General features: G+C 35.2%; 1 protein-coding gene across 1 annotated transcript; it reads right to left on the reverse strand.

Moving 5' to 3' along the window:
* Positions 1-29: 29 nt before the first annotated feature.
* Positions 30-14,535, reverse strand: LOC145631557 (uncharacterized protein At3g49140-like). The gene is made up of 11 exons (XM_081683666.1): positions 14,349-14,535; positions 14,169-14,226; positions 13,791-14,022; positions 11,493-11,595; positions 11,324-11,391; positions 10,547-10,708; positions 10,310-10,435; positions 9,736-10,077; positions 1,543-1,695; positions 865-960; positions 30-780 (listed from the first exon to the last, which is right to left on the reverse strand). Exons 1-11 carry the CDS (start codon positions 14,404-14,406, stop codon positions 676-678), a joined length of 1,503 nt encoding a protein of 500 aa, XP_081539792.1. The 5' UTR covers positions 14,407-14,535; the 3' UTR covers positions 30-675.
* Positions 14,536-15,125: the final 590 nt, after the last annotated feature.

The raw sequence follows: 15,125 nt of genomic DNA on the forward strand, positions 1-15,125 counted from the left end.
TAAAAGCTTCTCTATTTCAGCCATAGTCATAGACATGTTAAAGTATAATTTACATTGAAAATCAAAATTCTACAATACATGAAGCAGTACATACATTAAAGCCACCAAACTCCATTACTAAAACCTGTTATTTCAGCATTATACACTAGAAACAACAATCTCAAAACTAACTAATGCAGACAGAAACTACTGTTGGTAATCAACATTACATACAACAAGCTTTTCAGAACCATATGTTGTGCCGTGAACCTTGTGATTGAATCTGATACTACTAAAATTTAGATGATAATGTACACATCCCCTGACTCTTTCTTTAATCAGCCGAGTGGATAGAAAACTATGATGAAAAAAAGGGGGAAACCTGTGATCTCGTACAAGAGGAGATAAATTTCTCCTCTCTTATCCTCTCTCTCAGTCTACAACTGATGACAATTTTGACAATGTTAGCATAAAAACATCAACTCTACCTTGCTGTAAAACTGTTACTTTTGCAAGCATATGTTGAAGAAAATTGGGCTGTACATAGCTCGAGCTAGTTATAGAGCAAATTATATTACTTTTGCAACATGAAGATCTTCTCAGTTAAGATACATGGGAGCTCGATCTTAAAACAGAAATATACCTGCGGCATCCAGCATCAAAGGTAAATTTTGAATAACTATTAATCATTCAACTTCAGATTTCTTTTCTACGGGTTTGTTTTACTTTTTGAACCTTCTGATTGCTTCTAGGGAATAATAAATCGTTAAGCTGTCTTTCAGCACTATATTCTGAAGTGGCCTGCAAGCATATTATGATGGCAGTGAGAACAGCATATCAGAAATATTACTAAAGATTATTCTTGTGAAAAACAAGGGTAAGGACCTGAGAAGTGAAAGCAAAACGCAATGTTTGTACTTGCGTTCCTGAGCAAACTCTCAAGTCAAAACCACGAGAATCCACACCAATAAGCGATGCCTCCTGCAACAACAATGAATAAAAAAAATAAAATAAAAAATAAAAACAAAACTCCCCAACTTATTACAAAAACAAGGGTAGAATCCAAGTAAAGCGAGAAAAACAGTTTCAACAGCTTTAGCTATATCCCCTAATCAAATCCAAGTACACATTTAAATCCTTGCATTAAGAAATTTTCAATCCAAAACAATATCTGCACAATATCAAGGATGCATCATTATTTCTCAGGGACTAAAACTGAGCGGAAACAAGGCTGCATGATGCATGTTTCTACAAATTGATTTCAAGAACATCAACTACTAAAATCACTTTTGCTTCATGTAGCTAACCCCACTTATGGGATTAAGGCTTTGATTGATTGATTGAACCTCAGAGAGAATAATTATAATTTGTCATGGAGCTGTAGATGATTTAAGCAAAAGACAGCTTAGCTGTAATATCAGCTTTTTGTCACAAAATTTTAGGCATTCTTACTTGTAAGTTTCTGATGTAAGCTTAATGTAGCTAGCAAACTTAGATTACAAGGCAGAACGGTTTGTCAGTATGTGCAACAAATCACGAGAAAATCAGCAAAAAAAATGTCACCTCTACTTGAAGACCCTTGCTTCTCCAGCACAGGGATTTGAGAGCATTGGTGGTCTTTTCTCCTGCAGCACTTACACGAGATATAATTTTGGAAGCTGAATGAGCAATTGCATCAGAGTGTGCCTTCCTGTAATCTTCAACCTCAACTTCAGTCTGTTACACAGTTTAATTCCAGGATCTCATTTTAGCAAATACTTCAAAAAATGGAGAAAATAATCCCTCACAGCGACAAAGATAATAAACAAACTATCTAATTTTAAAGGCTGGGTTGAGAGGGAGTTTGTAAAATTGGAAATTACAAAAAATTAAAAAATTAAAAAATTAAAAAAATAAATAAAAATTGTACACACACAAACAAACATAGATCCATCTTTACTCCAGCACTTCCATCTTCTTTGGAAGTATTTAAGTTAACACATCCTCACCATTTAAGGAACATCAATATTGGGTAAGGTCCTTCAAGAATTCATAAAATAATCTCTCTCTTGTTAAGTGAAGGTCCTAACTAATATAGTTCATATGAGCACATGGGCACGGCTGACATATGAAATGAAGGCACTATAAAAGGCCTCATATTTGCTTCAAAGCTTGTTACCTATACTCCTGTATTCTCACAAGTCATAACTGTCACAAGATGGGGAGCCTTTAATTGCACATTCACAGTAGTTAGTAATACAAAGAAAATTTTATTTAAAGCGGGGCATAAAACCTTAACCCTAAGGTCAATAGTCAATAAGTATTTATTATATTCTTTAAAATATACTATGAAGGATTATTGTTATTTGTTCCTAATAGAATCATAGATTCACTATTCTTGAAATTTAAATTGTAGTGAGCAAATAACCAGGGCCAGTAAACTGTAAACAATTCACATATTATTATCAAGTAGCACAAAGTCGTTTTGCACAGAAACTCGAATTAAGTCAATAGCATTGCCTTTATCACAGGAACCTCCATAAAGAGTCATTGGGGAAATGTTGATGATGTACATTCCCTGGGTCCCCAAATATTTTTTAGGCTTTCCTACTTACGATTCCCAACAATAACCATTACACTTCTACTTAAAGTAAACCATTTCCTTTTCAGTTTCTTCACATAAATCATTATATGTCTCTATCTAAACATATTTGACACATAATCCATATATACTAAAATAGCCTTATAATAACAAAACTTATTCTTGGAACTTTAAGAACTTATTGCTAGACTTGCTATGGTTCCAAAACAACTTTTATAACGTTGGGGGCACCCCCACATTCACTTCAAAAATATTGGAAGAAGTTACAAAAATTTGGTTTAAAACTATAGATATAAGTATATAACCGACAATTTTTGACATTTTCAGGTCCTAAAAGGAAAGAGGACAAGGTGCTTCCATGGACCCCAAGAGACCTCGGGAAATCACTTGGGCGGTTGGAACCATCTGTTTTGCCTTTAAACGATCAATTAATCCGGTTACATACACATCCCCCTTCATAAACTCAAGGCAATCATAGGCCTTTTTTGACCAACTAGTGTCTTGTTATGGTTTCTAACCAACATTTATGAACCTGAGGCACCCCACATATTCGCTTCAATTTTGGAAAGAGTTCAAAAAATGGGTTTGAAAATATGGATGCCTTCGGATAATTTTGGACTTTTTGGAGGTCAAAAAAGAAAGAGAACAGGGTGCATCCCCTGAGATGTCATTTGGGTGGTTGAAAGTCCGAAACTTCCAAAATTTCTCAAAAAACGTGGATATTAGCCTTCAATTTTGGAATTTTTTGACTTTTTTTCAACCGTAAATAAAAATAGACGAAATTTTTACCATGGTCCCTAATAACATCCGAGAGTCCAATTCGGTGGGTGGAACCATCCAATTGCCTTTAATCGACTAATTTACCGGCTTACAACTTGCACCGATTTCATTAACTCAAGCTTACCACGAACATTTAAGACAACATATAATGGTCATATGTGGATCCAAACGGCATTATATGACCCCAAGATGTATCCCCTAAAATCTTAATGTTTTTCGACACCGGGCCCCAAACCATTCGAAATTTCTCAAAAAGCGTGGATATTAGCCTTCAATTTTGGAATTTTTTGACTTTTTTTCGCCCGTATATAAAAATTTCCGAAATGTTTACAATGGTCCCAAATACCATCTGGGAGTCCAGTTGGGTGGGTGAAACCATCCAATTTTTCTTTAAACGAACAATTTACCGGTTAACAACTTACACCGATTTCATTAATTCAAACCTACCACAAACATTTATGACAACAAATAATGATCATATATGGTTCCAAACAACATTATATAACCCCGAGATGTATTTCCTAGAATTTAAAGACTTTCGACACCGAGCCCCGAAGACTCCAAAAATTCTCAAAAAGCGTGGATATAGCCTTCAATATTTGAATTTTTTAACTTTTTTTCGCCCGGAAATAAAAATTGCCGAAATGTTTACATGATCCCTAATACCCTCCGGGAGTCTAATTGGGGGGTAGAACCAACCAATTTGCCTTTAAACGACCAATTTACCGGTTTAAAGCTTGCACCGATTTCATTAACTCAAGCCTACCACAAACATTTATGACAACATATAATGATCATTTATGGTTCCAAGCAGCATTATATGACCCCGAGATGTATCCCATAGAATTTCAATACTTTTCGACACCGGGCAACAAAACCTCCGAAATTTCTCAAAAAGCGTAGATATTAGCCTTTAATTTTGGAATTTTTTTTACTTTACTTCGCCCGAAAATAAAAATTGTCGAAATGTTTACCATGGTCCCTAATAACCTCCGGGAGTCCAATTGGTTGGGTGGAACCATCATATTTGCCTTTAAACGGTCAATTTACCGGTACAAAACTTACACCGATTAAATCAACTTAAGCTTACTACGAACATTTATGACAAAATATAATGATCATATATGGTTCCAAACGACATTATATGACCCGAATATGTATCCTCTTAAATTTCAAAACTTTTTGACACCAGGCCTCGAAACATCCCAAATTTCTCAAAAAACGTTGATTTCAATTTTGGAATTTTTTTACTTTTGTTAATCCTGAAATAAAAATTGCCGAAATGTTTACCATGGTCTCTAATACCCTTCGGGAGTCCAATTGGGTGGGTGAAACCAACCAATTTGCCTTTAAACGATCAATTTTCCGGTTTACAACTTACACCGATTTCATTAACTCAAGCCTATAATGAACATTTATGACAACATATAATGATCATTTATGGTTCCAAATGGCATTATATGACCCCGAAATATATCCCTAGAATTTCAAGACTTTTCGACACCAGACCCTGAAACCTCTAAAATTTCTCAAAAAGTGTGGATATTAGCCTTCAATTTTGGAATTTTTTTGACTTTTTTTTACCCGGAATTAAAAATTGTCAAAATGTTTACCATGGTCCTAATATCCTCCAGAAGTCCAATTAAGTGGGTGGAACCATCCAATTTGTCTTTAAATGGTGATTTTACCGGTTTATAACTTGCACTGATTTCATTAATTCAAGCCTACCACGAACATTTATGACAACATATAATGATCATTTATGGTATAAAACAATATTATAAGACCCTGAGATGTATCCCTTAAAATCTCAAACCTTTTCGACACCGGGCCCCAAAACCTCAAAAATTTCTCAAAAAACGTGGATATTAGCCTTCAATTTTGGAATTTTTTTAACTTTTTTTCGCCAAAAATTAAAAATAGCCGAAATGTTTACCAAGCCCTCCAGTAGTCCAATTAAGTGGATGGAACCATCCAATTTGCATTTAAACGGCCAATTTACCGTTTTACAATTTGCAGTTATTTCACTAACTCAAGCCTACCAAAAGCATTTATGACAACATAAAATGGTCATTTATGGTTTCAAACGTCATTATGACCCCGAGATGTATCTAATCAAATCTCATTTCTTTTGGACACCTGGCTCGAAACCTTTTAACTTTCTCAAAAAGCATGGATATTAATCTTCAATTTTGGAATTTTTTTACTTTTTATCGCCCGGAAATAAAAATTGCAAAAATATATACCATGGTCCCTAATACCCTCTGGGAATCCAATTGGGTGGGTGGAACCATCCAATTTGCCTTTAAATGACCAATTTGCCTTTAAATGACCAATTTACCGGTTTACAACTTGAACCGATTTTATTAACTCAAGCCTACAACGAATATTTATGACAACAAATAATGATCACATATGATTCCAAACAACATTATGTGACCCCGAGATGTATTCCTTAGAATTTCAAACTTATAGACATCGGGGCCCCGAAGATTCCAAAATTTCTCAAAAAGTGAGGATCTAGCCTTCAATTTTTGAATTTTTTTACTTTTTTTCGCCCGTAAATAAAAATTACCAAAATGCATACCATGGTCCCTAATACCCTCCGGTCCAATTGTGTGGGTGGAACCTACCAATTTGCCTTTAAACGACCTATTTAACGGTTTACAAATTGCACCGATTTCATTAACTCAAACTTACCATGAATATTTATGACAGCGTATAATGATCATATATGGTTCTAAACGGCATTATATGACCCAAAGATGTAATCCAAAAATTCCAAGGCTTTTCGACATTGGACATCAAAATCTCCAAAATTTCTCAACAAGCATGCATCTAGACTTTAATTTTGGAATTTTTTGACATTTTTTTCGCCAGAAAATTAAAATTGCTAAAACGTTTACCATGGTCCCTAATACCCTTCGGAAGGCCAATTGGAAGGGTGGAACCATTAAATTTTCCTTTAAACGGCCAATTTACCGGTTTACATCTTTCACCGATTTTATTAACTCAAGCCTACCATGAACATTCATGACAACATATAATGATCATATACGGTTCCAAACGGCATTGTATGACCCCGATATGTACCCTTAATTCTTAAGGCTTTTCGACACTGGGCCCCGAATTCTCAAAAATTACTCAAAAAGCGTGGATATTAACCTTCTATTTTGGAATTTTTGACTTATTTTTGCCCAGAAATAAAAAAATTCCAAAATTTTTACTATGGTCCCTAATACCCTCCGGGCGTCCAATTCGGTGGGTGAAACTATCCAATTTGCCTTTAAACAGCCAATTTATCGGTTTACAACTTGCACTGATTTCATTAACTCAAGCCTACCATGAACATTTATGACAACATATAATGATCATATATGGTTCCAAACGACATTTTATGACCTCGAGATGTATTCCCTAAAATCTCAAGGTTTTTTGACAACGTACCCAACCTCAAAAATTTCTCAAAAAGCGTGGATATAAGCCTTCAATTTTGGAATTTTTTTGACTTTTTTTCTCCCGGAAATAAAAATTGCCGAAATTTTTACCATGGTCCCTTATACCCTCTAGGAGTCCAATTGGGTGGGTGTATCATCCAATTTGCCTTTTAACGGCCAATTTATCGGTTTAAAACTTGCACCGATTTCATTAAATCAAGCCTACTACGAACATTTATGACAACATATAATGATCATAAATGGTTCCAAACGACAGTATATGACCCCGAGATGTATCCCCTAAAATTTTAAGGGTTTTCGACACCGAGCCTCGAAACCTCCAAAATTTCTCAAAAAACTTGGATCTTAGTCTTAAATTTTGTAATTTCTTGACTTTTTATCGCTCGAAATGAAAAATTGCCGAAATATTACTGGTCCCTAATATCCTCCGGGAGTCCAACTGGGTGGGTGGAACCATCCAATTTGCCTTTAAACGGCCAATTTACTAGTTTAAAACTTGTATCGATTTCATTAACTCAAGCCTACCACTAACATCTTTAACAACATATAATGATCATATATGGTTCCAAACGACATTTTATGACCATAAGAATCCCCTAAAATCTCGAGGTTTTTCGACACTGTACCCAACCCCAAAAATTTCTCAAAAATCATGGATATAAGCCTTCAATTTTTTAATTTTTTGACTTGTTTTTTGCACGAAAATAAAAGTTGCCGAAATGTTTATCATGGTCCCTAATATCCTCCGTGAGTCCAATTGGGTGGATGAAACCATCCAATTTGCCTTTAAACAACCAATTTACCGATTTACAACTTGCACCGATTTCATTAACTCAGGCCTACCACTAACATCTATGACAACATATAATGATCATATATGATTCCAAACGGCATTATATGACCCCTAGATGTATTCCCTAAATTCTCAATACTTTGCAACATTGGGCCTCGAAACCTCTAAAATTTCTCAAAAAGCGTGGACATTAGCCTTCAATTTACCGAAATTTTTGACTTTTTTTTTGCTAGAAAATAAAAATTGCTGAAATGTTTACCATGGCCCCTAATACCCTCCAGGAGTCCAATTAGGTTGGTGGAACCATCTAATTTGCCTTTAAACGGCCAGTTTAATTACCGGTTTACAACTTGCACGGATTACATTAACTCAAGGCCTCAAGCCTACTACGAACATTTATGACAACATATAATGATCATATATGGTTCCAAACGGCATTATATGACCTCGAGATTTATCCCCTAAAATATTAATACTTTTCTATATTGGGCCCCAAAACCTCCAAAATTTCTCAAAAAACGTGGATAAAAATTGCCGAAATGTTTACCATAGTCCCTATTACCCTCCGGGAGTCCAATTGGGTGGGTAGAACCATCCAATTTGCCTTTAAACAACTAATTTATTGGTTTACAACTTTCACCGATTCCATTAATTCAAGCCTACCACAATATTTATGACAACAAATAATGATCATATATGGTTCCAAAAGGTATTATATGACCTCGAGATGTATCCCATAAAATTTTAAGACTTTTCGACACCGGGCTCCGAAACCTCCAAAATTTCTCAAAAAGCGTGAATATTAGCCTTCAATTTTGGAATTTTTTGACTTTTTTTCGCCCGGAAATAAAAATTGCCGAAATGTTTACCATGGTCTCCAATACCCTCTGGGAGTCCAATTGGGTGTGTGGAACAATTCAATTTGCTTTTAAACGGCCATTTTACCGGTTTACAACTTACACCGACTTACCGCTTTACAACGGCCAATTTAATTAACTTGCACCGAACCCGACTTGAACTAAAATTGACCCAAACCAGTTTTAACCCGTCTAAACTCGAATTTAACCCGACCTTTTACTAACCTGACCTGAATTCAACCCGACCCGTTCCTAACTCGACCCTAATTTAACCTAACCTGTTATAAACTCGACCCGAAATCAACCAGACTTGTTATTGACCTGACATAAATTCAACCCAACCTGTTATTAACTTGACCTGAATTTTACCATACCTATTACTTACCCAACCCAAAAAATTTATGACCAACTACTGGTCCATGTCATCATTTTGCCTTTAAACTATCAATTTAAAAGGCTACATAAACATCTCCCTTCATCAACTCATGGCCACCACTATGACCGACTACCGCTATTTATGGTCATCACTTTAGTTTTTGACAGCGGATTTCAAAATCTACAAAAATAAAACCCCAATTTTGTTTATCGTAGCTTTCAAATTAGAACACCAGACTCAACAAAGTTAGACATCGAGGCTTTCTGAGTTCATGGGTCCCCAAGAGGCTTATTGGTGCAAAAAATTGTTTCATTTATGCCTTGGCCCACACTTCTTTATCGTGTCTTAATATGCCTGGCTTAGCATTGCTTTGTCTTGGTCCTAAGGCAATCCAGAGGCTACAATGTGATGAAAGATAACGATAATATATATACCCCGGCCTTATATTTTTCTAAATTTGTGTTGGTAATAGCTGAGAAGGCGTTGGAGTTTATATCAGCAAGGCTTACTAAAAAAAACTCTTGCAGATCTGAGCTAGTTAGGAGTTGAGCTAGTAAGGGGTAACCAGCTTACAATCTAGAATTCTAGACATCCTAACAATTGTTATTATTAAGCCATTTTCAAGCAAGACAAAATGAAGGCATATTAAGAAAATGTTATTTAACAAGAAAACCAAAAAGGTCCAGTGATGTGTATTATTGAGCCATTTTTAAGCAAGACAATTAATGGCATTCCTTAAGGGGGAAGGAGGAATAACACTAAATCTAGGTGGCTTCTCCAGTGATTACAAAAAGAATCACTAAAAAATACTGCTGCCAAGAACTAGCATGAATTTCAAAGGATTGTGCATGTGTGCAACAAGTTGACGACCCACTAACCATTCAGACAATTGTAGAGACATGAAACAATACCTGATTTCCATAAGCTGATATAAGCTGAATCTTAATCATTTCCAGCTTATAGAATGCAGTCCCATTAGACAACCCATTATCCTTATCCAAATCCCCAGTCCACTCAGAATTATCTTCAGGAGAAACCAATGGATGAGCATGGCCATTAACCGAACCAACATTTTCAACATTGGTATCTGCAGCTTTTTCATTCATGTTGATGTCAGCATCTTTATCTGGCTGAATCAACTTGTGCTTCTTGATGACAGATCGTTCCTCAATAAAAGCAGGTCTCAGAAGGCCTTGTATAGCCAGACCTGCAGGAGGCTGTACCATAAAGTCTATAGGATTATCAGATGTGACCTGCGCATAAATAGGGCTCGTTAAGACAATATTCACAATGTACCAAGTTTTGCTTTCAACTCAAAGTAATCATCAGCATTAGTCTTATGTAACACCCAATAGGATTTTGCCTAACTTCGATAAACAATTTTGAACATCTTGAAAACATCAGCAACATCTACTCCACAATACTGCAAGGCATCACAGTGAAAATATAAAAATCATGCATAACATGATAAAGACTGAGAAGAACCTCAGAAATCTTTTTTGCGAAATACATAGGATGGGAAGCACGCATCGTTTCTAGTTTTGCCCAGTCTCCCAAAGACTCATCTGAATCAACATGATCTTCTTCAACTTCAAGAATATCAACCCAATCCTTCAAAAGACAGATCAAATGCAAGAAGGATGTCATACCATCAGATACAGATTGCTGTTATAGAAATAGTACTCGAGGCACATATGAAGCCAAATAGCAAATAGTTCTCACCCCGTCAAACTCATCGTCGTCATCATCTTCACCCTCGTCTTCATCTTCATCAAAATCACTATCTTCCTCATCAATTTCCTCAATACCAAAATCAATTGTAGCTGGACCTGACAACTCCATCTCACTCAATATTTCTTTGGTATCCAGACCAATGATGACATGCTGCAAATAAGAAACCATAAGTCTGACAAGCCAAAAACACGAAAAATGGAATGGGACAATATTAAGTGTCAGGCTTTCTGCAAACAATAAAATGTAACGCCTGTTATAATTCCTGCATTAGATTGAACATTATAACAATGGCCTCCAAAATGGGCCTCACAGTTGGCAGGCTTTGGGAAGGTCATAATGTAAGCAGTCTCAACCAGTCAACCCTAAACAGAAAACAAGATTAATAATGTAGCTTTTGTTAAGAGTTAGCTCATGTACCATTTTAGACTCCACTACTACTACTACTTAAAAATCTCACGTGCTGCTACCTTAAAAATCTAAACCAAAGCTTAACCATATCAAAACACTTACTATAAACAAACTTGACACCTAACGAAAGGTAAAATAGCTACTATAATTGTTTTTTTTTTATCTAATTTGTCAATTAGATACAAACGGCAGATAGGTAACCTTAGATCTGATGTAGCTCGGGAAATATACGTTTTCTAAACATTGCTTCGGAATCCACATGAATTTCAAGAAGAATACGAAATAAATGTATATACAGAAATGCCCCTCTTATTGACACCACCACATCACTATGCATCTCTAGGTCAATATTCTTACCACATAGTTGTTGTCCGAGGTTAGGGACTGCATAATGTCTTCGTCATTATTCACCTGGAAGTATACATCTGGGAACAAGCCAAATATAAGACACTTCGGAGATAATAAGCAGATTGAAGCTAATTTTTAACTATTAAACAAGATTATTGTAAAACCAATACCAACTCACTTCCATGTTCGTCAGTCAGGTAAGGCAGATCTGGCCAGAAAATATTCTCATGAACTTCATCATTAATCATACCAGAAAACATTAGCGTTGCTTTGCTGTTTACCTGACAACATATAGGCCAGACAATCAGTAGAAAAGATAACAAAAGGACCCATCAACCAAAATTATAGCAAAATCTATAACAAATTGAGATAATATACACACAATCAGATAAAATGAAAAAGACATGTCCTTTATAATAATCTCCTCATTATACATCAGATAGTTGATTGATCCCTCCTCTACTTTATAAAGTAGCTGCATCCTGGTGTAGAACCAGAGACAGGAAGTAAAATTAGCTACTTCTAGCCCCCAAAGGAGAAATAATATTGTCAGGACTGTTGTGTTGAGTCATATCTTGAACTTATTAAGCAACTACAATTAACTTTTATTTTGGAGTTTAAGGAACAATTATCTATTTATCAATCATTCATTTTTTTTAAAAGTTCACACAGTTTGACTTTTATGCTTCCCAACACATAATCTTGACCATTAGTATTATGGAAGTACATGTCTAGACAAATCTAAAAAGATCCCACATGATTGTTTTTCCTTGCATATAAATTCAAAAGGGGGGGGGGGGGAGGGGGGTTGTATGAATAGTGTTAGAGTACAAAGTGGGCTAAAGAAGTACTTATTATTTGACAGAATGAATAGTGTCATTGGTGATATGAGAAGTTCACTAGTAACATGTTCATAACAAGGAACTGAAGAAAGAGGATGCATTGTACTGTTGTTATGTTGTAGTCAGCAAAAGAGCTGAGATAATTTAAGAGCACTCAATGACTCAAGTATTGCTGTTTGACCCACTAACATGATGTAAAGGCATAGTTTCCAAACACTTCACTAGACCAGACACATCCACAAAACATCTAGCAACTCCAGGTATGTTGAGTCAAATAATTTTTTATGCTGCTCGAAGGAGTCTAGGGTTTTAGTTATCCAACATACTGATATAGACAAGTGGAACCCTAAGAGTTTCTTATGAATAAAGGAGATCTTTCATCATTTTCCTTTGCAAATTTTTTGAGATGCAACATGCACCAAATGATCTCAGAGGACTTTTGGCCTTTGGCTCAGGAAAAGTATTGATCCCCCTGCAAACTATGTTCCTTAGTTCTAAGTTTTTCAAGGCTATACTTTGGCTAGAGGTTCCTTCCAAAGGTCAAAGATAAATCTAACAAATTTAGGAGGAAAGCTACTAGGATTACAATGCCACTCTGACCCAACATTTGTCATCCATGACAAGGTCCATAAACCAAGACTAGGACTCCCATAGATAACTTGAGATCTTGAATAAAATCATATAGAATGTAATCCGCATCTAGACATCAAGTCTCTTGTGATAAATATCAGCAATAAGGACCATGTGGCACTAAACCCAAATATACTTGTCGAAGCTTATTAGAATGCTATGAGTCATCTATTCACCCTTATGAGACCTTTATGGGGGCAATGATTTAACTCAAGTAAAAGAGGGACGTTTCATGAGGCTGCATAGTGGGGCTTATAATTTACTTACCTTCATTTTTTTTAATTGACATGTATTCCTTTTTAGGAAGTTTATTTTTAGCTGTATTTTTTTTGGGTAAGTTTTATACCCTTTTTTTTTTAATGTACCCCACTTGCTTTATCTTCTCTCTCCTCTCCTTAATATGTGTGCCTAAATTAAACGTGTCAACTAATAGAAACGGAGGAATTATAATATACTTGACATTAGAACCAAGATAGGTTGGAGACAAGTCAAGTGCTCTCCTCAAAACAAAGCCAAATTTCAAAATTTACCATAGGAAGCCCATATAGGCCATGAATATTTGAAATAGGATGTATATACTACGTAGAAAATAATTAGACTAAGTATATCAACACCTACATTTAGGGAGCACAATTTATTACACAAAGTTAGCCAAGGATGGTCAATTATGGAAGACATCATAGTCGGGTACTTAGGTCTAAAGTTTGATGGCATTGGGAAGCTCTCTATCATTTCTTAAACAAAAACCAAATGACTTCGTCTTCCTTCGACATCCCAAAGGTCAAATGTATACTCCATCCATCACAATTTATTGGCCCAATCTCCTTAACATAAAAATCTCTACTCTCTTGAGTTGGGTCCAACACTCAATCACCCATTTTGTTAATATAATTTTTAATTTGCATATAAATTAGTTGCAAAAGGCTATGGGGCAAGTAAATTGGAACAAAGGAAAGATATGAAATCTCGATATCAAATAAAGAATCATAACAATTTCATTATACCTCAATGATGGTTCTACAAGTTTCAGAAGCAGTAAGTTGACCCTTTTCAGCATCGGCTGCTTCGGAATCCGAAATATCCTCAAATGGATGATACTTAGACTTGCCATTCTCTCCTAAATGATCTGACCCTGACCCTAAATACTTCCCAGTTGCTTGAATTCTGCTCTTCCTTGACTCATTCCTTTTATTCAACAAACTACCAAAGTTTTCCCTCAATTTCTTGACTTTATTCCTGAAAACCCATATTAAATTCATGCCCTTTTTAAGATATAAAAATGTACAAATCAAAATAATATTGCGTTAATTTACTCAATAAAATACCCATAAGCTCAAATCAAATAATAACTACTATAATCAATGGGTTTTATTAAAAATTACCAGGGAACAGCAACTTTGACCCCCATAACATCATCAGAGCTCCAAATTGAACGGCAATCTGAAATAATTTCCAGAAATAAAAATTGGGATCCCAATTAATAACTTATAAATTAAGAATGCATGAAACTATCAGAAAAGCTCTAAAAAATAAACAATTCCCAGATAAAATTAAGAAATTACAAGATAGAGTGCAAGATGAATGTAAATGAATGGCCATAGTTGAATCTATTAACGTCATTTGCAAATGGAAGATGAACTTAAGTATTGAAGAGAGAGAAAGAAGTGTGAGGAGAGAGAATGTGGATTGCAGAGTTCTTGGCCTTTGCCGTTTTTTTTTGGAGGATGATGAAATGAAAGATGCTTTATTTTCTTTTTTTTTTTAGAAATATCTTATTAAGTATTTTTCTTTCGATTTTACACGTAGATAATTCTTTTGTCCAATTGAATTGCACCCACGTGGCATATGGGCTCACTCTAATTGGCTAAGCAATTGTACAATCATGATAGGGCTCTTTGTCATCTAACAAAACCCCATTATGCATTTCATCCTTGCTTTTAATTTGTTTTTTTAAGGAGGAATTCCCTTGGAATATTCTATCTTATTGCATAATAATATCTCCAAAAGATACCAAATCACTAGTTATTTAAAATGTCTATTATACACTAAGATGTATTATGCACGATATAACGATCACTCGGTTTTTGCACATTTGGTTATTTTATGCGAGCACTTAGTTCAAATAGATTTAAAAAAAAAAGCATTGAAAATTGTCCCTATTAGTCAAATACATACTCTCCATTTGAAAAAAAAATTCATGTGCTAGTGTGAACATGTGATGATGAACTAATATTTTTATACGTAGTAATAAAGATAGACAATCTTCTATCATGCTATAAGCCTCATAAAATACATGTATTTACGCACTAACAAAACTCAATGGCGAGAATTGTAATCTT

This window comes from Chenopodium album, chromosome 5 (assembly GCF_948465745.1).
Source record: "Chenopodium album chromosome 5, dcCheAlbu1.1, whole genome shotgun sequence".
Taxonomy (NCBI): domain Eukaryota; kingdom Viridiplantae; phylum Streptophyta; class Magnoliopsida; order Caryophyllales; family Amaranthaceae; genus Chenopodium; species Chenopodium album.